Source organism: Aegilops tauschii, chromosome 3, assembly GCF_002575655.3.
Source record: "Aegilops tauschii subsp. strangulata cultivar AL8/78 chromosome 3, Aet v6.0, whole genome shotgun sequence".
In the NCBI taxonomy this organism is placed as follows: Eukaryota; Viridiplantae; Streptophyta; class Magnoliopsida; order Poales; family Poaceae; genus Aegilops; species Aegilops tauschii.
Window position 1 is genome coordinate 80,171,254 of NC_053037.3, and position 24,433 is coordinate 80,195,686.

Sequence of the window (24,433 nt, forward strand, 5' to 3'; positions counted from 1 at the left end):
AAACCCATCCACGTCTACGAGCATAGCATGGCAATAATAAAAGCAACGTAGAAGTAACTCCCAAGGGTTTGATAAAGTAAAACAGGTAATAGGTACTACCTCAACTACTTCCCAGTACCCACATGTTATCAATCCTACTCATGCAATGTTTGAGGGTTGAATCTAATGCATAAAAACTGGGTATGATCAAAGTGTTACTTGCCTTGCTGATGATCCGCAAAACCTAGCGAGTCGAAGTAACAAGCGGCACACTCCGGGTACTCTATCGCAAACAAACAAGCATACAATCAGTACTCATCTAATGCACAGGTAAAACTCGAATGAAAGATCCAACCAGAAAGTTCAACTTAAGAACTCCGGTTTGCAAAAAGAATCAACTCGAAAGAAGTAACGAAAGTCAAACGGCGAAAGAAAGAAACTTTGTTTGCTAATCTGGAGCTAGGTCAAATTTTACTGTAGCAAAAACTTGTTTGAGTAGGTTAAACGGAAAGAGAATTTCGAGACGAAACTCTAGGCGCTTGAATCGCCTGATTCCGATAAACGAGCGAGAAGTTAAACAGAATTGAAGATTCGATCAGAAATCGAATCTGAGATAATCGCAGAAAAATTCCGACGAAAAAGAAAAACGGACGAACAGTTAAATAACGGACGTTCGTTAATCAGAAAAAACCGACGAACGCGTTCGTTAAAATGAACGGTTCGGTAAACGCTCGCAAAATAATAAAACCGAAAAAAAACCGATCTAGGGTTTTTTTTTAACAAAGGGTTTTTTTAAACGAAAACCGGCAACGACGAAACGGGGCAGTGGCAGTACCTCGTCGGGGCTCCGGCGAGGGCTCTGGCGGGGGCTCCGGGCTCGGGCGGCGGGGTGCGGGGCTCGGGGGGGTGCGGGCGAGGCGAGGGGCGGCGGCTCCCGGCGACGAACGCGGCGGCGGCGGCGGCGGGCTACGGCGGCGGCGGCGAGGCGGGTTGCGGCGGCGGCGGCTCGAGTTGAGAGGAGAGAGAGAGAGGGGGGTATAAATAGGAGGGGCGGCCGAGGGGTGGCTTGGGGAAGGGGCGGGCGAGGGGGAGGCGTGCAGCGGGCGGACTCGGCAAGGGCGGCGGCGGTGCTCCCGTGCGGAGGAAGGAGATGGCGCGGGCGGGCCGGCGCTCGGCTGGGCTGGAAAATGCAGTGAAAAATGTTTTCCCACATGCTGAGCAGAGGGAGTGCTTCGGTCATTTGTGGATGAATTTGATCAAAAAATTTAGAGGAGAAGAATTTGGGCGCATGTGCCAGCAGCAAGATCTTACACTAGACAGACACAAAAATATCATCTTGATAAGATAATGGCAGCATGCGATGAGTTTGGTCCATGGCTGAACACCTACCATTATTTGTTATGGTACAGGTCAGCATTCAACACTGCCATCAAGTGTGACCACATCAATAAAAATTTGGCAGAGAGTTTCAACAACAAGGTTAAGGAGTTAAAAGATTTGCCTGTGCATGACATGGTTGACCAAATCAGGATCATGCTCATGCGGTTGTGGGAATTGAGAAGAAGGATAGGTGATTGTCTGCAAGGTGATAAGCTTCCAGGAGTGGTACAACAGGTGGTCAATAGGAGCAGAAGTCTTTCACATTTGTCTGTTGAAAAATCTTCACCTTGGGGTGCTAAAGTTAGAGATAACAAAACTGGAAGGAGACATGTTATTAACACTGAATTGCATGATTGCACTTGCCTCGAGTGGCAACACACTGGTAAACCATGTGAGCATGCCATTCTTTTCTTAGCATCCCAACCGAAGATAAACATGCACCCATATTTGCATGAATATTATTCGGTATCAAGATTCAAAGCTACATATGCTACTCCAATTCCAGCACTTACAGATCAGTCTCAGTGGCCTGAAGTGGAGATTGAATTTTCCATGTGTCCTCCCTTGATGAAAAGAAAGGCTGGCAGGCCTAAACAGAGTATATTCAAGGCATGGTTTGAGAAAGGTGGGAGTAGTAAGAAGGGAAAGAAACATGGAAAGCCAAAAAGGGGCCAAAAGGTAACAAAAACAGATGCAAGTTGTGCCAGGAACTTTGGCACAGAGTGGGATCTGTCAAATGCCGTTACACTCCTGATAAGCCAAAGTATGTTCTTGTTTATTTGTTTGTGTTTTGATTTGGTGTTTTTTCCAATTACTATATCTATAATATTTTCCCAATGGCCAGGAGGAAGCGAGCAAGTCAACCCCTTGTTGTTGAACAGTGTTGGCCAACAAAAAAGAAAGAGTCAATGGCTGTAGAAAGAAGAGAAGTGTGCCTGAGCCTAAGCAGACTGAAGAAAATCCTGCTGCAGTCAACATTCAGACTGAAGAAACTGATGTGGAGGTGCACACCGAAGAAACTGAAATTGCAGTCAACATTCAGAATGAAGAAGCTGATCTCGATGTTGGAACTGAACCTGAGCGTGTCGAGGTTCAGATTGAAGAAACCCATGTTGAGGTACACACCGAAGAAACTGAAACTGCTGTCAACATTCAGACTGAAGACACTGATCTCGAGGGTGTTGGCGAGGTATTGAAAAGACCAGTGAAGAAAACCAAAATGATCAGTGAACTTGTGTGTGTAGTAGAACCAAAAACAATAAGTGCTAAGGCAAAGAATGGCACACGACATGGTAGGAAGAGGTAGAACAGAGAACAGTTTGAAAGTTTGTGTCATGTAATAATATTTGTAACTTGGTGTGTACTGGTAGTCACTATGTATCCCCGTATTTCTATTCGAACTTGTTTGTTGGTACCTTGTCTAAACCAGCCAAATAAAATAATAGATAATATTTGTGTCATTGTTTTAAATTCAAATTTGGATTCAAATTTGGGCTCAAATTTGAATTAGGGATGGGGTATTGATGTTTTAATGCTATCTAAAGTACCTCAACTGAAATATGTTTGCTTGCTGATCAATCCGAGCCCTTTTGGTAAGTTGAACTCATAGTCATGAAAAGTGTGTTTCAAATGACCTCCAAAGGTAGGGTAAACGGCCTCATATTTAAGCAAGTTTTTTTGGCACCTTGTCTAAAGCAGCCAAATAATTTTTCTACACATCTATTCTACCTATATAGTGTAAATCTAAAGTCTCACTATTTATTGAATTAATTTTCTATTATTTTCTTTTCTTTTTGAAAAAACAAGGTTTAATAGAAAATTATATATAAAACAAGTTTAAAACATGAAAATGAGAAAAGTAAGTTAAGATCTTTCTTAGTCAATCCAAAATGAAGTTTTTGTGAGGATTTCACACTTTTCATTTTCAAAACCCCACCTACTCTTGGGTGCCCACTACTCTCTCCCTTGAACTCCATAGTACATTGTTCGAGGAATGACAATTTAGTGAAGGATTTTTCGTAAAAATGTATGTAAACCATATTTATATTTTTTTCTCGTTACTATACGACATAATAAGACTATGTGCGCAAGTTTTATATTTTTTTGATTTTTTTCGAATTATATGCTCAACCCTAATCACTCAAAACTCCTCAAAACCTCTCAAAACCCCTCAAAACCCCACACACTACCGGGTCATCGATCGTTGTGCGTGGACGGTTGAGATCAGGCGCTAGGGTTAGCTACAGTGTCCTTCAATCCGCATGAGACGCACTGATTGGTTGAATCAGTGGGGTTTGGATCAGCCTCTCTCGTTGGGGCATCAGGACCGTTCATTTGAATCCAAGGGCACGAGTTGACGTGGTGCATGGACCAAGCCTACGCAGTGCACTTTCCATCGTTGCATGCGTCCCCGCGCTACAACAAAAACCCCTATACCAACGCATATCTACCAACGATATGATAAGATGTGTTGTTTGTTTCCACCTCCCACGCCCACCTCGCCAGCTTAGCGCTAACCTCCTCCTCGTTCCCTAGAAAGCAGCTAACCTCCCCGCGTACCCACCTCCTCCCAGATTTTTCTATCCCCAATCTCTCTCTCTCATCCCCAATTCGCCTCTCAGCCGAGCTCCATGACCACGCCGCTGCCTTGGCACCACCGATTCCGGTAAGCTCCGGTGCTCTCCCGCGAAGTTTCTCACCAGCCCGTATGTCCCTCGGCGCTCTCCATCGCCCCCGCGCCGCCGCGACGTCCTCCACCCCCTACCGCAACCCTACTGTTCGCCGCAGGTCGCCGGCGCGGCTGCCGCGCCTCCTCTGGTTTCTGGCTTGGTCTCGACGGTGTTGCTCTGCCTCGGCTACCTCACCATCGACATTGAAGGTTTAGTAAGGCACTCTCCTTTACCCGTACTCTCTCTGGTGCTTTGTGAGGACATGGCCATCGTGCCATGGTCGATTCTTTATTGGCAATCACGACTGTGATCTAAACTATCTTATCATTTGCCTGATGCACTACTACCTGCGCTCGCTTGTACCTGCATCCACGCCGCCCCAGTCTTGAGTTCTCTATTGTACACTCAAATACAACTGCCTAGTGTTAGCCATCGTCGTATTGTACATCACAGCTGGATAAGAACCCATCACGGTCAGTGATCTTGCTGGAGGTCCAAATATTCAGTTCATTTAAGTTTCGGGCTTGCATTATACATAGAGAAAGAAGTTTAGAGCAAAAAACAACAACACTGTATATCAGTTCAGTATTACAAGAGAACAATATGGTACATTAACAACCGAGGATTTCTTTTAAAAGTGTGTACACCATGACACAGTTGTCACATATTCCTACCCTGATTAGTGATAAATAAAATTGATAAAGACTAAACAGTTTAACGTTGATTACTGAAACCTTTTTATGTGTGTTTTTTAGAGAACTAATTACAACTGAATCAACTACAGGTTCGATGTCAACTGGCAAAAGCAATTAGGAAGAAAGGATTGTCAATGCAGTTCGGATAAGTCAGCCAGCGAACCATATTTCTAGAAAAGAATGGGCAGAAATGTAACAGGACCTAGCAAATATTGAGGCTACTTGAGTATAAAAAGACTGAGTCATAAATTTGGACTGCAACCTGTCCCAGGAGCATTCTGACAAGTTATACCACTGCGTACAAATTCTAATGAAAACTATGTAACTTGTTCAAAATGCAAAAATCAGATTATGTTAACTATGTAAACTTTGTTGAAAATCATTTTCCTTTTCGAAACGCACTTAGCATATCTTTTTTCTTTCATGAATACGCAAGTTGCGTATATTTTCATTGATAGAAGGAGAGTACAAGCATGAGGTTGCAACGCTTACAAGGCCATATACATGCTAGGCATGGTGTACAAACGTAGGAGCAGACTAGAACAAGGGGGTTAATTTGTTCAGCCCCAAAACAAAAAACTGGGAACTACGCGCCGGTGATGATGTTTTGTATCCCGTTGGCGCCAGCCTTGGCCCATAGGCGCGCCTCTTCCTTGATGGTATCAGAGATGAGGGTGACCGATGGTCTAGCTCCGTCGAAGATGCATGCGTTGCGGTGCTTCCAGAGCCACCGTGCACATGGAGGCCGGGGCGTGGTTGTGGGAAGAGCTCTACCAAGTCTGGATGGGCGTGTTGGGGTCGGGGAGGTTGACCGCCGCGCGAGCCCAACCGAGGATCTCATGCCAAACTTAGCATATCTATTACTTAGTATATCCAGTTGTGGTGCATTATATATGTTTAAATTTTCTTGCTGCTATGTGCACAGATGAGTCCTTACTTATTTCTTTGTCACAGTTCTGTAATACTATAGGAATAAGTATCACATGCATCCATCCCTAATCTCAGCTTCCCTTACAGGTTCTGAAATTGACCTTGCTTCAGCCAACATGCGTGTGGTCGTTCTGTCTCTTAGCAGGTAAACTGATACACCATAATCCTGAAATTAATATATTTCATTTGGCTCCATCGTATGTACAATTATATACACCATAATCTTAGTTTGGGAGCAGTTCTTGCATTATCCAAGATAAATCATTGCAGAATCAGTAGAATATTAAGATGACACTCGCATGAATATTCTAACATGTGTTTGCATTAATCGCAACTAAATAAGATGCATTGCTGAACCTCTCTTCCCACGTCTTTTTTTTCTTAACTCACCCCCACGTCTTGTTATTTTAAGTAGCGAATCAATTTCTTTTTATTTTTCTGTAAACATCCTGAATTCCACCGTTTCTAGAAACAGAACTCCATATTTTCTTCCTAGAGAAGCCCAAACAAACCTGTGCCCTTTCAGGGGTCGAGGCCATTGCTCACGGCTGGGGCTCAGCACATCTGAATCTCCGCTTGTGGTACATGTCCCCATATCTGTTCAGGGTGGCGCTACAAGATCAAATCGAAACCAGATCACATGGCAGCTCAGTCTGGTATGTACATCATTCCCAACTGCTAATTAATTATTCTGTGATGTCTTCTTGTTTACTAATCAGAGCATGCTCTTGTCTGTACTAATTAGATCATGCATTACTTCAAGGGCCTAGGTAGGTGTGATGAAGAGCACAAGTGGATTGGATAGTTGTCCTTCCACCCCCCCCCCCCCCCTCTCCCCTTATGTTCCTTATAGTTCATTGTTTTTCGTGTTTGCTTCTGCAGGTTCTGAAAATTCATTCATAGGAAATTCTAACGCGTGACTATACATAATTTTGTATTTTCCAGAGGTCTCTATATTGTATTTTCCATAATTTGAAAATACTTATCATTTAATTTGGAGCTGATGCAAGATGCCAAATTTAATTAGTACATGGTTATAAGTTGGATAATCTGCAATGTTGTTGTTTAATAAACTCATGTTGAAAACGTTCTTGCCTTTAGAATATTATAATTAGCCCCACATCTATATCTGTATCAGAGTCTTCTTAATCACATTTGCGAGCATTTATCACACTACCTAATTTAGGTACATCCAAATCTAGCCTGATGTGAATTATTTTCTTTGAACATAAAGTGAATTGTGGAAACCTTGCATCTATTTGTATTTTCTGGAAAGCTGCAGATCTTTCTTTGAAAACGAAGGATCTGTGATATGTCAGCACATGTTTTTCTTCAAAGGAGGTACCTCATTTCTTACATAGTATGTTCATTTCAAGGTTTAACTCAATTAACACACAACAGATTTGTTCATAAGAAAGCAATGATCAAAAGTATTCGTCGGAATGTTGGCTGTTACTCTCCTTTTCGGCGTACAAAGCTGCTAATGTCATGGCATTCAACTTCTGTATGGTGCCCCTCTACATTTTGTTGCTCTATTAACCTGATTTTCTCCACCGTAAGTTACTCATGTCATTTTTCGTTTCTGTAGATTGCCAAGATAAATGGATCATGCATGGCTCAGATGTTGATTGCAAGGCCAAGAATGGGGTTACTATTAGATAATTAGAATGTCATTTTCACGATCAATGTTTCAAACATTGTAGTAGATTGCAAGGTCGAGAATTATGATAAAACTAGATAGTTTCACATCTTGTAATCTTTGGATCATGTTCTATGCAACGCTACACAATCGAATTAATATATGAGGAAGGTTTATTATATTGTGGCTCCTATACAGTATTGATGTGGACCAAAAAATTCTGGATGGCAATATATAAAATATCATCAATCAATTATGATATTTAGCAAAGCCTCTATAGTAGTTGCAACGATATAACATATGATTGTGCAGGGTCATCACCAACGCATCTGAAGTGTTGTTGGGCTTCAACTCTATATGTTGCTACCTTACAATGCATCTACATGTCGTTTACCAACGCATGTGTATATGTTGTTGTAGACCTTAGCAACGCCACCAATGACAACGCATAGTAATCCGTTGGTGTAGACCATAGCAACACATATATGTACATACGACAACGCATCGATGCGTTGCTGAAGGGGGGTTCTTGTTGTAGTGCCGTGCCTACCCGCAGCGCCGGCGCCCGTTGCAGCATGCATGCCCACCCGCAGAACTGCGCCCGTGCGTTGCATGCATGCCCTCGACGTAGCCCTGCTCCGCCACCCCTCTCGACGCAGTAAGCTGTCGCATGCCTACCATTAGCGTCGATGCAGCGTCGCATCAAAGCATGCACCCGGCCACAATGCAGCAGCCATACCCCGATGAAGACAACCAAAAAGCCAATGGTGCATAGCGTGCGGTGCATGGCGTGCTCCTCTTTGAACGACACAATACTGGCATGATGGGTATCGATGCAGTTCAAACGGCGTGCTGCTCGTTACAAGATGGGCAAATTAAGGCGTCCATTATTGTCACGTCTTCCATCGACCGAACGTTGCCCTCTAGCCAGGTCCTAGCAAGCAGGCTACATTGCGGGCCCCTACATTGCCATGCATGCATGCACGGGCGGCACACACAGAGAACCCGGGGCAGGCATGTCCCCTTGACCCACGACGACACAGACGCGTGCGTGAGCCCGTCCCCCTTGACCCGCGACCGGTGTCACAGAAGCGTCGCAGCCCGTTTCCCACACTCGTGTACACACTTTGATGGGGCGCCACCAAATGCCGCCCGCCAATTAATTCTACGGGGTGAAACCACGTCGCACTTGGGCTATTTAAGCCGGGCACCATCGTCTTCCTCTCCCTCCTCATCCATACCCCATCCTCTGCCTCCTCTGCCCTCCTTCTTCCTTCTTCTCCATCAAACCCGATCGAGCCCTCGAGCCACCATGCAGTACAACGCCCCCACCTACCGCTTCCCCCCAACCGTGCCGGAAAGGCTCTACCCGGCCGGAGTGTATGTAGAGAGAACCCTTAGGGTGTGGGCAATCTCGAGGTGGAGGGGCGCAAGGGAGTTAACGGAGTTCTTCCTTGCGGCCGGCTTCCGCCACCTCCCCCGCGGCTCTCCTCGAATGTACCATCTTGAGGAGGTCAACCACAACGGCGTCGTGGTTGGGCTCCTCGCCACGTTCACTAACCCTTTTGATGCTTTTCACCTCCTCGGGCGAGCATATTGGGTTGGTTGTGAGTTCATAGCTTTCACCACCTATAATATCTTCACCGACTTCAACATCATCTTCCCCAACAACGGCGTTATGCACACGCTCCCGTACCCCATCAACAACGGGGAGGAGTGAATGGCGGCGCCCGGAGGAGCGAGGTGGCGTTGTTCACCCGGAGGAGGAGGAGAAGAAGAACCCGCGTTTGGTGCCCCCCGATCTATCTAGCTTGCTATATATCTATCATATTAGTTTTTTTAAGTTGTAATCGTTATGCTACTATTATTAAGTTGTATTAGTATTTTAAGTTGTAAGGCTATCGTGGAGTTGTAAGGCTATCGTGGAACTATGGGTTGCAATCATTATGCTTCTATATAATCGTTATGCTACTATATATATTGTGTGTTTCATGCTATCATTTGTAGATTGCTATGAGTTGTTCTTGCTATTAGTTGTGTATTGCTACGGGCCGGGTTGCTACACCCCAATCACCACACACACCATCTTCAAAATATTGGCCAACCCATGGACATGCAACTAGGAAATGCAAACTAATTTACTTCATGCAAGCATGCAACTCATTTAGTTCATGGAACCGTAGACATGCATAAAAACAAGTAACATTTAGTTTTAGTGCATCAAAAAATGATCCATCACAAAATTTAGTGCAAGAAAAAGACCAAAGTAAAAACAAGTAACATTTTATTTGCCGAAGTTAGAGGTGGGCTGGTGCCCCTACGCTGGTGGGCTGGTCTCTATTTGGGCATGGTTATTTTCTCACGGCCCAACATCTATTCGGCAGCCCAGTTTTGTTTTTTTACTAGAAACTGAATTTGGGTGTGTACTCTGTTAACTGAAGAACAAAAGCAGAAGAACCAGAGCATGAACACTGAATAGGGCCCCTGAGAATATCATTACAATAATTCAAGCAAGTTTTGCTTAACACAAATTCAAATTCATCTAACAAATAATCCCTGGCTAACTCAAACTACTGGGCACTACTAGCTATAGACACAATAACTGAAATTAGGGAACCCCTGAAACTAGCTGACACACTAACTGAAACTCTAACAAATTCTAGCGATTGATGAATATCAAGTAAAATAAACACATAGCAATGACACAACAATAAAATGCTCCAGCCATCATATTTGCTTGCTGCTTCAAATCGATCAGATGCTTTAGTTGCTTGCCCATTTTCTTCAATTCACAGTTCAGTTCTGCACTGTGCATCATCGGATCGGCTCTGTCCGCCAAATTGGGGGCTTGTTCCATGGCAAGCCACCCCCCAAAATTGAGCTCTTGGGTTGGGGTTGATGCCTCCAATTTCAACCTTACTACATAGTCATCGAGCCACTCAAAATGCCCACATTTCTTCAGAACCTGAAAAACAGGGGGCCGGCGGCGCATGAATCCTAGGTCCACCACCCAGATTCACCGCCCTAATTCGAGAAAAAAAAGAAATCGGGAGAAATTAGACCATACAATTGGTCAAGAACACAGAAATTAGACCAAGATTTATTATTGGAGAGTGAAAACCATGACAATATCGAAGAGTATACTTGATACATATGCTATATATATAGTCGGTACAGAATATATATCGCAATGCTTTATTATCAAGAAAAGAGAGAAATACTATATTGCAATGATGGTGCAACTGCAACCGCTGACTTACATCACAGAGTACATATCCAGAAAAAGAAAGGGGAACCACTACCATGAAGCGTACTAATTCACGACCTGTGCCATGAAGCGTGCTAATTCACGACTTGTGCCATGAAGTGTACTTGACGACCTGGCCGTCCTCCTGGTACATATATCTGGTTCCGTCCTTATACTGCAGGGTGTTGCGAAGCTTCTCGTAATGAGAGGTTCCGAACAAGCACCACATAGCATAAAACAAACATAATTTTGGTTCGATTTTTAAAAAAATATCAGTTTTAATTTTTTTTCAAAAAGCTACCACAAAATTGGTTGGCTGTTTCAAAAAAATCCAAATTGACTTGTGATTAAATTGGACCCGATATAGCCCTGACGTTCGATCTGGGAGCTCCCCAAATCGAACGAATCTGGTAGCGATCTGATCGATCGAACAATTACGTGCGCCACAACTCCTATTTAGAGCCCGTTGCGCCAGTTAAAGTGTAATTGGTAAAAGTCGCACACCCTTCACTTTGTTCGTTTTAAATGGGGAAAACTTTGTTTTTGCCACTCTACCTTTTGCCCACTTTACTTGTACCACTCTAGAATTTAACATTTCACTTTTGCCACTCTTAGCTTTTGACAATATATCAATTTTGCCATTCAGTGGAAAAGCAAAATTTTCAGAGTGGCAATTGTGATACATTGCAAAACCTAAGAGTGGCAAAAGTGAAATGAAAAATTATCGTTTTTGCCACTAAATGGCATTTGTGATGTATTGTTAAAAGATAAGAGTGGCAAAAGTGAGATGTCAAATTCCAAAGTGGCATAAGCAAAGTGGGCAAAAACTAAAATGACAAAAACAAAGTTTTCCCTTTTAAATGGGCATGCCCATGATCGCAAGCACAAGCGGAAAGCTTCTGCTTTTGGGAAGCCTGTGAAAGCTTCCGTGGAGTTTTTGGTGGTTTTCTAGACTTTTTTTTTATCTGGTTTTCCTTTTTGTTTTCTGATGTCCTTTTCTTTTTTCTTAATTTTTTTCTTTTTCCCTTTTCTTTCCTTTTCCTTTTCCTTTTTTATATATTTTGTATGCATGTTTTTTTTTCAAATTTGAATACTTTCTTCAAATTCAGGAATTTTTTTAAATTCATGAAATTTTTTTTCAAAATACGTGAACGTTTTTCAAAAGCATGAATATATGCAAATTCACAACCTTTTGCCAATTTACGACTTTTTTGTCCAAAATCTGTAAAAAATTAAAACCGATAACTTTTTGGTCCAAATCCGTGAACTTATTTTTCAAAATCGATTTACTTTTTCAAATCAACAAACTTTTTAACAAAATCCATGATTTTTTTTCAAAATCGATGAACTTTTTTCAATTTCACGTGTTTTTTTTCAAAATTCATGTACTTTTTCAATTCATGATGCACAGAGGAGTTTGTCCGTTGCCGTTGCTAGTCTGGAGTGGAAGGGGTTTGAGCTTTGGTTTGTTGCCATGCATACAGTGCAAGCATTTTTTTTTGGCGGGATGCATACAGTGCAATCATGGTGAAGGTAATTACACCATATTTCTTACGTGTACGTTCTCGTCCCAGGGAGCAAGTCAAGTCTGGAGCATCGTCGTCGGATGGGTAAACATGTACCTAGTACAAACACGATATTTGGAGCCTCAGCAGGTCACCACCGCCTTGTGAGAAGCCAAGCTATCCCCAAGGACAGGCAGGGCACACAGAAGACGTTTGCAGCAAACTGTTGGCAGAACAAATACACTTGTACTGATACTTTCTTCCTCGACTCCTAGAAACTGAACAAACGACAACGCCACACCTCCCTCCTTCCTTCCCCACGATTCGTCCCTCACTCTCCCTCTCTCGCGCCCGGATCAGGACGTGGTCTCTCGCTCTGCGCCAAACGCACCGCATCGGAGGATCTCAATCGCCACCCCGTAGCTGTCCACCACCTGAGGATGGCGGACCTGGCGCTCGGCGCGGGGCGGGATTGGGGCGGGGCCGGGCATGCGCCGGGATCCACGACCTCGCTCGAGGCCCGTTTCTCCTCGGGAGACACGCGGTGGCGGGTTACGTTCGCTCCGGATCTCATGGCGGCGCGCTCCATCACCTTCGCCGCCGGCGAGCTCCTTCTCCGTCAGGATGCGCTACGTTTGGTTCTTCTCGATGATCGCGGCAGCACGGTGGACGCCCGATCCCTACGCATCGATGAGATGATCGACATCAGGTACATCGTTCCCTTCCCTTGTCATTTTGCTAGGGTTTGGGATCGTCTTCCTCCCCCTGATCCTACGGTTCGGTCACCGGAGCGCCGTGGCGCCGGCGCGACCGCGCGCGGCGAGCCGTCGTGTTCGCATGAGGGGGCCGGGGTGTTGGGGGCGGTCCAGGGTAATCGACTCGGTACCCCCCTCCTGGCCGGTCCAGGGATCCTGGGGCGTCGACCGGCAGAAAACCGCTACACTCTTCCGGATCTGGGACACGTGGAGACAGATGAATCCGACCGCCATGATCAGGCCGCGACTAGGGTTCTACCCCCTCCCCCTGGTATAAGTCGACGCGCCGCTACCTCGCGTCCCCCCATTCTAGATCTGGAAGAATGCCTCATCCATTTTTGGGAGAAACCTGAGAGAGAGGAACCTAGGGTTCATCCATCTTTCGGCTGGTGGGAGGGGAAAATTCGTGGTGATCTCAGATCTTTCGCTCAAGTTGTCTCTCCCTCCCCACCTAGATCGACTACTGCACCCCTCCGCGAATCACCTAAGATGAGAGAAACGGGGTTCGGCGCGGGTCGTCATGGCCGCGGCGCGGGCCGCTTCAACCGGGGTGAGGGGCGAGGCCGTGGCGATGGTGGTCGCGGCCGCTTTGGAGGTGGCGACGGGGGACGGGGGCGTGGCCGTGATAGCCATGTCTGGACCCGCAAGACGGCGATGGGGGCCTCCTCCTCCTCCAACGCTCCGTCCGGATCTGACGAGTCTGGCTTCGATCGATGGGAGAAAGCTGCCGGAAAGCAGCAGGATGAACTAGCCCATCAAGATCGATGGAAAGCCGATCGAGGGGGATGGCTCGAATCCTCGTAACAACGACAAGATCCTTTCTCCTCACAAGATGCGTGAACCCCCTGGTATCCCTGACCATTTAGTTACCTCCTCTGAGCTTTGTCAAATCTGTAGCCATGCGGGGCACTTCACTGCCAAGTGCCCCCAAGCTCTTTGTGTTAGGTGCAAAAAGAAAGGCCATCTATCTGTGATCTGTACTGATTTTCTTCCATGGGAATGCATACCTGCGATGTGTGCTTTCCAAGCCAGAGGGCAGGGATTTCACTATATTCATGATTATTCTGTTGGTAGTCAGACTAGTGAGAGGATAGTCAAGGTCATTATCACTATTGTTGAAGGGGAAATTACCACCAAACAGCTAGTAGATGAGTTTGAAAAGTATATTGGTCAGGGTGGAGATGCTCGGCTCACCTGATTGCTCCTAAGCAATATGTGATGCGTTTTCCTAACCAAAGAGAGGTGGATAAAGCTCTGTTTGTTGAATATATTCCTCTTAAATCTTTGGGAGTAGTTGTCCGTATAACTCCTTGGTCTGAGGATGTAGAATCTGAGGGTCTGCTGGAAGTTGCTTGGGTGAAAATTAGTAAGATCCCACCTAACAAAAGATGTGACAAGAATGTGGCTTACATTGGGGGACTGGTTGGGGTGACCCTGGACATTGATATGTCGACCCTCAACCGACCATCTTCTGTGCGTATCAAACTGGGATGTCGAGAGGTTGACAAGCTGCCTACCTCAGCTGAAGGATGCTTAGGGGGACGGTTCTATCGCTTTCATTATGAGGTTGAAGAGGTCCTGGTGAGAAATATCACTCGTGAGGAAGAGCCGGTTCAGGTACCACATTACGCTGTTCCGAAGAATGGCACCCCTAAACGCAAACGAAATGACACACCCCCTGGTGAGGAGGACAAGCCCTCAGAGAGAACTGAAAAAGCTAAAACCTCCTCCTACCGTGGCGGCAAAGCCTGTTGCTTGCCATCACTTACCGATGAGGACCATATCCCTGCTGACAGTTCTTCTTCTGAAAGTGATAATGGTGGGGCTAACAGCCCTTTGCTGATTGAGAAACTAGCTCTGGAAATGGCTACTGGTGCTACGCATCAAGGAGATGAGTACTTGCTGTCTCAGAGCGACATCTGCAAGCATGATCCTGTTGATCATCTGGTTGCTAGTGATCACTCTTTGCAGATCTCTGAGGTGGTTGGAGACATGGGATCAGACCTGAAGGTGTCCATGGACTACACGGTACAGCTTCCTCATCCTGACTGTGAGGAGATTATTCCCACACCCCCCCTCGCGCCTGAGACTCACCTCCGATTCTGCCAGCGCAATCCCCACCTCCAACATAGGAATATGGAAACAAGAGCAGTAACCCTGATCAATGCCAAAAACCTGACAGGTAAAACCAAACCCAATAATAAGAATACTTTTGCTGCTCTTGCTGATTCTGAACTTATAAGCCGTGCCTCCAAGATGGGGGTCCTAATCCCTGATAATGATTTTTCTTGCATTAACATTGTGAGGGAATTAGAGACAGTTAGGGCCAATCTGATTGACAAAAACACAAACCCTCAAGTTATCATTGATGAGGTGTTTGTTACTAATGGTCTTGGCAAAGATACCCCCCTGAATTTAACCTGGCTTGATGAAGATGAGATGGCCAATGATAAGTTAGTTAAATCCAGATCTGCTAAGAAAAGCAAGAAAAAATAGACATTAAACTTCCTAAGCCTGTGACTAGGAGTCAAAACAATAAGAAGGATGGTGCTGATGTATCTGGTGACTCTACCCTGTCTGGTAGGGTCACTAGAACCAGAAAACAAGCTAAACGTTCCAAATGAGGGGTCTCATTTGGAACTGCAGAGGGGTAGGCAAGAAGGGAATGGCCACCTGCCTCTCTGATATCATCAATGACCATTCCATTGACTTTCTTAGGTTGCAAGAAACCTTGAAGAAGGATTTTACTCCTAAACTTATTAGAAAACTTGATCCCTTCAATTCTTTTCATTGGGAATGGATTCCTGCTATCGGGAAATCTGGGGGCATCCTATGTGGTATTCGCATTAGCAACCTGGAGTTGCTACAGTGCACCAAAGGGGATTATATCCTGCAAATGCATGTTAGAGACCTTAAGACCAAAAAAATCTGGAGCTTCCTAGTGGTTTATGGTTCTGCTCATGAGGAGCACAAGGGAGAATTCTTGATGGAGCTGGCCTCCTTTTGCCACAACACTAACGTTCCTTATATAGTTGGGGGCGACTTCAATATTTTGAGACATGATGGAGAGAAAAACAAAAAATGCACATATCTAAATCTGTTGATCTTTTCAATTCAATCATTAATACTCTGGGGCTTAGAGAAATATATATGAGTGGTGGCAAGTACACCTGGTCCAATAATCAGTCCCATCCTACGCTCGAAAAACTTGATCGGGTATTAATGTCTGACTCCTGGGAGGAGATGTTTCCCTTGGTCTCTCTGAGAAAATTGGTTAGGGAACTGTCTGACCACAACCCTATTTTGCTCTATCTTGATGGGGAAAATAGGGTGCCTACTAAGGCCCAAGAATTTCGATTTGACCTATCCTGGCTAAAGGATGACAGATTCCTCGGCCTAGTGGCTAAAATCTGGAATAGAAAGGTTGCTGCCTCGGATCCCATTGACATCTTAAACATCAAATTGAAAAGATTTAAATCTTATTTCAAGGGGTGGGGCTCGGATAAATTTGGGCATGCCAAGAGACGGAAAGAAGACCTACAAATTGAGCTTGAGCTGCTGGAAGAGGCAGAGGAGGAGGGCCCCCTCCCGCCCGAGCTATACTGTAGAAAAACTGATATATGTTTTGAGCTCCATGAGCTGCTTATCGCTGAAGAAATCTACTGGCTTCAGCAATCTCACGAACGCTGGCTGCTTCGAGGGGACCGCAATACGGACTACTTTCATAAGATAGCCAATGGTCGTAGAAGAAAAAATGCAATCCACGCTCTCAAATGTGGAGAGGTGGAGATTGAGGGCACTGATAATCTGTTGGCTCATGCTACTAACTTCTATAAGGATCTCTTTGGCCCTGCACCAGGTAACTTGTTTCATCTGGATCCTGAGACTTGGGGAGAGGCTGAAAGACTCTCAGCCAGAGATAATATCGATTTAATTAGAGAGTTTTCTGAGGAAGAGGTCAAAGATGCTCTATTTGACATGGACATCAACAGAGCTCCGGGCCCTGATAATATTCCTGCTGAATTTTATCAGTGGTGCTGGGAGATAGTCAAAATTGATATTATGAGGCTTTTTGACAGCTTCCACAAAGGCACACTGGATGTGCAGCGTCTTAACTATGGCATCATCACCATACTCCCTAAAGTCTCGGGGGCTGACCGTATACAGCAATTTCGACCTATCTGTCTTCTTCGTTGCCCCTACAAGTTGATCACCAAGGTCATGGATAGGAGAGTTTCTAGGTACGCTGATATTCTTATTAGCCCCACTCAGAATGCCTTCATAAAAGGCAGAAGCATTATGGATGGGGTGCTGGCCCTCCATGAACTTCTCAACTACACCCATGTCAAAAAGAGAGTCGGGGTGATCCTCAAACTTGATTTTGAAAAGGCTTACGACAAGGTCAATTGGGACTTCCTACTTGAGTGTCATAAGATGCGAGGCTTTGATCCCAAATGGTGTAGTTGGGTTGAGCAAATCCTACACAATGGCACAGTCAGCATCAAGTTAAATAATTGTGTCGGGCCTTATTTGCAAAGTGCCAAAGGGGTACGCCAGGGGGACCCCTATTCTCCTTTTTTGTTTAATATGGCTGTGGAGTGCCTCACTAAAATGATCAAGAACGCCCAGAACAATAATCTTATTGTTGGGTTAGCTTCGGATCTAATCCCACATGGAGTTGCGGTGCTGCAATACGCAGACGACACGATTATCTGTCTAGAGCATGATGTTGAAAAAGCTGTTAATCTTAAACTCCTGTTGTACATTTTTGAGATGATGTCTGGCCTCAAGGTGAATTTTCACAAGAGTGAGATCTTAACCGTTGGGGGGGATGCCCAAATTACTAAGACTTATGCTGAGCTTTTCAACTGTGATATAGGCCAATTCCCTCTTAAGTATCTGGGTATGCCGGTGAGTTACACGGCTCTGAGAAACTCTGACTGGGATTTCATAGTTGATAAATATCTCCTTAGATTCGATGCCTGGGTTGGTAATGCTGCTTCTATGGGAGGGAGACACACCCTTCTAGACTCGATAGTTACTCAACTCTCTCTATACCACATGTCTATGTGGCTGATGAACAAATCTTTTGTGGAAAAATTGGATAAATACAGAAGGAGATTCTTCTGGCAGGGGTGTAGTAAGAAACGGAGATATCACTTGATCAGATGGAACAGGATCTGTAGATCCAAAGAAAAAGGGGGGCTTGGTATTAAAGACTTGCGCAAGAAAAACATTAGTCTGATGCTCAAGTGGTGGTGGAAGCTAGACACCCAGAAAGGAATTTGGCAAGATATTGTTTGGGCTAGGTATCTCCGCAACCAAACTGTTGCAACTGTTAGCCCTCGTTTCTCTGATTCACCTTGTTGGAAAAACTTGTTGAAAATCAAAAACATGTACATGATAGGCAGGAAGCTTCACGTGGGGACAGGCAACCTAACCAGGTTGTGGAAAGACTCTATTAATGGGTTAACTCCTTTCCAAGAACAATTCCCAGGCCTCTTTGATATTTGTGTTGATCAAGATTGTACCCTGGATAGGCTTAGCTCCATAACCTGTTCTAGCTTTTTCCGCAGAAGATTGAACGCTGATTTGACAGACCAGTGGTCTAATCTTCGAGATCAGGTGCGCAATCTGAACTTACCGAATGCCCCTGACTCGGTGTATTGGTACCTGAATAAATCTGGCAAATACACTACCAAATCCATGTATAAATGGCTTGAAAAACCCCTTAGCGGATGCAACTATAGGTGGATTTGGAAAGCCAAAATCCCTCTCAAAATACAAATCTTTCTTTGGCAACTCTCACAAGATGCCGTCCTGACTAGGCAGGTGATGCGGCATCAAAAATGGCCAGGGAACCCTGTGTGTTCCTTCTGCCAACAAATTGAAACTTCCCAGCACTTGTTCTTTGAATGTTCTGTTGCCAGAGTGGTTTGGAGGTCTATTGGAGTAACTCTGGGGACTGATCTTTGTCCTAAGAACTGCTGGCAATTTTTTGTTTGGTGCTACTCTTTCATCCCCGACTACGAACGTTTCTATACGGTGGCCTTGGGCGCAATTACCTGGTCCATTTGGCTGGCGCAAAACCGTGCTACTTTTGAGAATAAGATAATCAAATCTCCTTTTGAGATTGTGTTTACGGTGGTTTCCTTCCTTCTTTATTGGGCAGGGCTCCAGGCGGGGGACGACGTCAAGCAGCTTCGGGCAGGGGCGGAGATGATTCGCGACGGGACGACAAGGCTGATGCGAGCCTGTGATGCAACTATCAAGATTGGAGACTAAAAATCAAAAATAGGGAAGGAGATCGACGGATTATCCCCCAAGCTCTTCATACTTATGCTGCGGCTTGTTTTACCCCGGTCGTCTGGACAAAGGACTTCTATTTTGAGCTATGGCTACTGGTGTTTTGCTGTCATACTTTCTGGTGGCTTTTGGACTGTCGTTTGTAATAGGTCTAGATATTTGGTGCTACTAGGTTTTCGCCCCATGGCGCCCGTTTCGATGGCGGGCGGGTGCCGTGGGTTTCCTAGTAGTGCGTTGAACTCGCTCTCCCCTTCTCCCTGTTCTTAGTCTCATCCCTGTTTCTCAGACCGGTTGTATTTCCGTTCTAAGTAATGGAAAGGGGGTTATCCCGGTTCAAAAAAAATGATAACCCCCTATGATGAAAGTGCATGGTGACGACAGCCAAACACCATAACTCGCGTGAATTTTGGGGCGGATTTGACATAAAAATAGCATCCTCAACATTTAGATTTGTAGTCCGCCGCCTAGGCTTGGACAAGTTTCTGGGTCCGCCTTGTCCCTTTGCATGGACCAATTCTTCAAGGTCCATTTTGCGCCATCTCCCAGCCAAACATGACAACTGATCCACCTTATCATACAACCCAAGGAGACCACCAGTATGGACAAAGAGGACCTTCCGCCCTTCCCACTTGGTTGGATTGTTGGACATGTCTTTCAGCATACCATACGCTGCCTTGCCGCTGTAAAAAACAAAACCGTGCATGTCCCCATTAAGCATACTTTTCGCTTAGACGAAAGGACCAGCATACATGATATCAAATGTCATATCACACATAAAAGAAAAAAATAATTGCACCTGTAGACTGGATCAAGCACAATGCCTGTTGCTGCAGCTATATCCTTCACAAATTTAAGCTCTTCAGGTGTGCTCATGGCATAGCCTAAGCCCTTGGCCTATCAACCAAAATATTCACAAATGTGGAAATGAACAAAGTAGCCACAGAAAAAATAAATAGAAAAATGATTTTATTCTTCAAGATGGCCGTAGCCCAAGGTTCTTAATTACTCCCTCTGTAAATTAATATAAGAGCGTTTAGATCACTAAAGTAGTTATCTAAACACTCTTATATTAGTTTACGGAGGGAGTAGTTTGTAATCTTCTAGGATTTTAGTGGATAAATATTCACATTGTGTTTCAGAAAACCATACTATCAAGAGGGCACATGCAAGAGAACTAGCGATGAACTCCTTTCCAATATCCTCAAACAATACAGGTTATACAACATATACTCACATCTTCAATCCTGACTATATCACGGGAATTCAAACCAGGTTGAAGTCCATCAATCAGACCTTGAACGTTGTCATAGAAGTATCCAAGGTTATAACAAACAGAGAATCCATGGACCTATTGTACAAGTGGATGATTAGTATGGAGACATCAGCAAGATAAGAAAATAGCTAAAGAAAGCTTATACTTTTGCCTTTATGCTACTCAATTGTGATCCTAAAGCAAGACCAGCAACGGTTCCACCACTACACAAAGTTCAATCATGATAAATCATCAAGTGACAATATAACAACTTCCATGATGTACGCATGAAACAACAGAAAACATGTAAACAAAATTACCCATATAATGTAAAAAACAGTAGGGAGCACCGAAATACCTGCCGCATGCAACAACAATGTCATCAAACTGAACATCACTAGATAACTGAATTTGCTGCTCAATCTCCCTTACTGCTTCAATATATCCCCTGTAAGAGCAAGGCACCTACACGTTACACGTGTAGGATTGAATGGTATAAACTAAATTGTCAATAAAAATATATTTCTAAGGCCTTTTTGAACTCCAGCTATTCCTTTTACAGTACGTAATCTTACATTCAGTTTGCATAATGAAAATTTTAGTGTCTTCTCAACACTAATATTTTCTACAACCTCGTATGCATATTGAACACAACAAGCCACTATTTATGCCACTGGTTAGCCATGGTTTGAGATCCTATCCAGGCACTTATGCTTACATGAGTAGTAGAGGCCAAGTCCACTTGAAAGAGGTCAATAATAACTATTTGCTCAATGGGGTATGTTGTGAAACTTGGCTCACAACAGAATATTTATTGTGCAAAGATATAGCAAGCTGGCATATCTACTGCGAATTAGATAAGACATAGGCTAGGTGAAAGAATATTTGGGAGATAATAAAATGGTTCTTGTATTTCTCAATGGTAAGACACATGGTATCTTTATATAGTGGATGCTTAGACCCTTAACCTTTCCTATCACAATAAAAACTCCTAGCGTATGACTCCTATAATCCTAGACTTTCTCTAATACAGGAATGTAAGACAACCATCAATCCAAGAATATCAATCCTAGAGGAAACCTAAAACTATGATATAAGCAGGAACGTAAGAGAACAAAATTATAGTTTTAGCAGCTATCATCACATATAAGATCGTACCAATCTCCCAATGAGTTGGATCCACCACCAGAAATCACATATGGCTTCCATCCTTTTTCCAAAAGCCTCTTTTTTAGCAAGTCAGTTAAAGCCTATAACAAATAAGTACATATTGTGATTGGAGAACTTCTTGAGCAATACAAGAGGTACAACATAACAAATAATTCTAGGTATAGGAAAAACTAATCAATGAGACTATGAAGGAACCGATGCAAAAAGTTGTACTACATGTATCAAAAAATAGACAATATATACCATCAAAAAATTCAAAGGACAAAAAAATGATAGTACCAAGTATTATGATCTGAAACAATAGCAAAACACATGCTATTTAATGTGGTTATCTTTTAGCAAATAAAATCATATCTTATTAAGCATGAATAATGAGTAAGACTCGTGTATGGACAAGGATTTGGCAACATTATCAAACACAACTATGAAAACCACAAACCACCAAAACATAACACATCATAGAGGAGATCATACCACACCCCCAATTTTAACAAAAATCTCTTTTTGAGACAAGGTCAATGTGCGCTCCCAATAATCTCTCGACAAGGAGATTACCAACCAAACCAGGATCTTCATTCAGAAGAAGCTGAAAACATCCCACCAAAACAAAGTAAAAAGGAAATGCATTGCCACAGAAGCGTTTTATCAATTTCACCTCACAAGAACACAACTTACCTTGGAGGAAACAAGTACCAGATAGCAATCAAGATTAACATACTTGGCAGCGACGGCAGTCGCTCGGCAATGGTTGCTCTGGATACCACCGATAGTGATAACACAATCGGCACCTTGTGCGACGGCATCTGCCATCATAAATTCGAGCTTCCGAACTTTATTCCCGCTCAGTTCCATGCCAGTGAGATCATCCCGCTACAGTCTCCCAAAAACATCGACATCAGGATCGAAATGCAAATAGTACTAACGAGCTAACCATGAAGTATCTCAAATTTTGGAAATTGAACAAAGTAGTGGTTCTTGTGTTTCACCTTGATCCATACTTCTGTGCCTTCTGGCAAATTGGGGAGGTTCCATTTGTGAATTGGAGTTGGAAACTGTTTGATTACAAAAAAAAGAAATACATTTGACTTAACCATTCCACATTCTTTTGTCACTTTAAAATATTTTAAATCTGCATAGTGATCGGTCCAAGTAGAGATAGCAAAGCTTACTTGGCCGAGGGTGTAGTTGTGGGATGGGATGACGGAGAGTTCTGAAGCCCAAGGCGGCGGCGTATAGACCTTCTTAGAAAGGAAGCTGCCGATCTGGGATGCGGAAGAAGTATGAGCCACTCTGTAGGCCGATGTCGAGGTCCAGCGGCGGATTGCGACGTGAGGAGAGAACAATCGGAGAATGGAAGTATTGGGTACCATTGCTCTGGAAGATTGTTTCCCGAGTCGACCGATCGTTACCGGTTAACGTTTTCCTAAACGATGCATGCCTGTAAGCCAACCTTAGCTTACTTAGATAAAAGTTGACTAACAAAGATAGAGTAAATTAAAGCACCTATGAGCAGAACATAATTAATTTTCGACGTAGAGATACAGAAACCTATAGCTACAATGTATGTTAATTGTGATCCAATGTTTGGAACTTTGAACGTCAATGCTAGTAGGACATGATACACAAGCAGAAAGATATATAGAAGTATTTATAGAATGGATAAGTATTAATAAGATCTTGAAATCAAATATTACCAAACCAAGCTATTATATACTCTCAGCTCAGATTTTGTAAGCGAGATGTCTATCCTTGATAGTAGATTGAAAATGGCTCCTGTTAATAGGAGTCCAAGCTTCAACATACCAGCTCTCAATTGATTGCTTCAAAGTAAGTGATGCTGAATGAAAAGCAACATGCCTAGTCAAATATTGTGTTCGAGTAAATTGGAGAACTAGCTAGTCCAAAGCTGCTTGATATCCCTATCCTTGATAGTAGATTGAAATGATTCCTGAATAAAGCATAAATCATCATTTTTTTGGAAAAAATAATAGCATATATGAAGTCACTAGTGCAGAACAGGCCTTTATCACCGGTTCGTAAGGGCCTTTAGTGCCGGTTCTGCAACCGGCACTATGGAGTGGAGACTAAAGCCCCCCCCCCTTTAGTACCGGTTTGGCACGAACCGGCGCTAATGTGCCACCACATGGCACGAGCCAGGCCCGGGTGCGTGTAGGACATTAGTACCGGTTGGTAACACCAACCGGTACTAAATGTTTGGGTGTGTTTTGGTTTTAATTTTTATTTTTCCTTTAGTTTTGTGTTTTCAATTTAATTTAGTGATTTATAATGAGTTGTTAAATCATTAGGTGAAAGTACCGCAGATTAGTTTCGACTGGATGCATGTGGATCCTAGCTAAGTGATCAAGTATATGCCATATCCATATTACTTAGATCACTTGAAACTAATATGCGGTTTCTTTCATAAATGATATAATAACTCATCATCATCATATTAATATAAAAACTCTTGCATCATATCATCACCAACAACAGTATATACTAGCTGGCAAAGATATCATCGAGTTCAACATGGTCATGATATTATAAGCGTTCATAACACCACAAAAGCAAATCACTCTTTGAGATTAAGTTCAGGACGAAGAACACGGACACGCATGAGAGGACAACAAGTACTAAGAGCATGATAACTAACTAAATCACTCCTGCTGCTCTCTCTCTCTCTCTTAGGTAAAATAGCATAGAACATGTATAGCTCTCCTGATTCATCATATTGGAGCATGCAGATGAACCTGTCTCCTAATCGTGGGCTGCGCTTCTGATTGCTGCCCCCTAGTACTTCTCTGCGATCGTTAACAATTTTGCTCCAATCTTTCACTATTAAGCATTCATCGCTTTCAGAAATCCTGAATGCACTCATGTGCACTGTAGGATATTTTGGCCGTAAG

General features: G+C 43.7%; 2 protein-coding genes and 2 long non-coding RNA genes across 6 annotated transcripts; 3 read left to right on the top strand and 1 right to left on the bottom strand.

Moving 5' to 3' along the window:
• The first annotated feature begins 3,861 nt into the window (after positions 1-3,861).
• On the top strand, positions 3,862-7,403 carry LOC120970267 (uncharacterized). Of its 3 annotated transcripts, none has more exons than XR_005764986.3 (4): positions 3,862-4,237; positions 4,813-5,798; positions 6,180-7,157; positions 7,242-7,403. It is a non-coding gene; the product is annotated as an uncharacterized lncRNA (long non-coding RNA). The 3 variants fall into 3 exon arrangements; XR_005764985.3 differs by having other exon boundaries at positions 5,741-5,798; XR_006667413.2 differs by having other exon boundaries at positions 3,862-5,798.
• Positions 7,404-11,417: 4,014 nt separating this feature from the next.
• On the top strand, positions 11,418-19,474 carry LOC141042280 (uncharacterized). The gene is made up of 2 exons (XR_012204315.1): positions 11,418-12,753; positions 18,972-19,474. It is a non-coding gene; the product is annotated as an uncharacterized lncRNA (long non-coding RNA).
• LOC141042190 (uncharacterized) lies at positions 14,018-15,971 on the top strand. Its single transcript, XM_073509715.1, has one exon. The coding sequence runs from the start codon at positions 14,018-14,020 to the stop codon at positions 15,293-15,295; it is 1,278 nt and encodes a 425-aa protein (XP_073365816.1). The 3' UTR covers positions 15,296-15,971.
• LOC109786713 (D-cysteine desulfhydrase 1, mitochondrial-like) lies at positions 19,410-22,897 on the bottom strand. The gene is made up of 9 exons (XM_073510041.1): positions 22,697-22,897; positions 22,514-22,579; positions 22,203-22,397; positions 21,516-21,607; positions 20,716-20,805; positions 20,524-20,581; positions 20,340-20,453; positions 19,902-19,999; positions 19,410-19,785 (listed from the first exon to the last, which is right to left on the bottom strand). Exons 1-9 carry the CDS (start codon positions 22,895-22,897, stop codon positions 19,410-19,412), a joined length of 1,290 nt encoding a protein of 429 aa, XP_073366142.1.
• Between the last annotated feature and the right edge of the window lie 1,536 nt (positions 22,898-24,433).

Excerpts from the sequence above, each read along its gene's own strand:
- LOC141042190 (XM_073509715.1), top strand. The coding sequence starts at position 14,018 with ATGCGTTTTCCTAACCAAAGAGAGGTGGATAAAGCTCTGTTTGTTGAA.
- LOC109786713 (XM_073510041.1), bottom strand. The coding sequence starts at position 22,897 with ATGGTACCCAATACTTCCATTCTCCGATTGTTCTCTCCTCACGTCGCA. Across the intron at positions 21,608-22,202 it reads TGGTACTTGTTTCCTCCAAG|GCTTTAACTGACTTGCTAAA; the intron begins GTAAGTTGTGTT and ends TATTTGTTATAG. Across the intron at positions 20,000-20,339 it reads ATATAGTCAGGATTGAAGAT|GCCAAGGGCTTAGGCTATGC; the intron begins GTGAGTATATGT and ends TTTGGTTGATAG.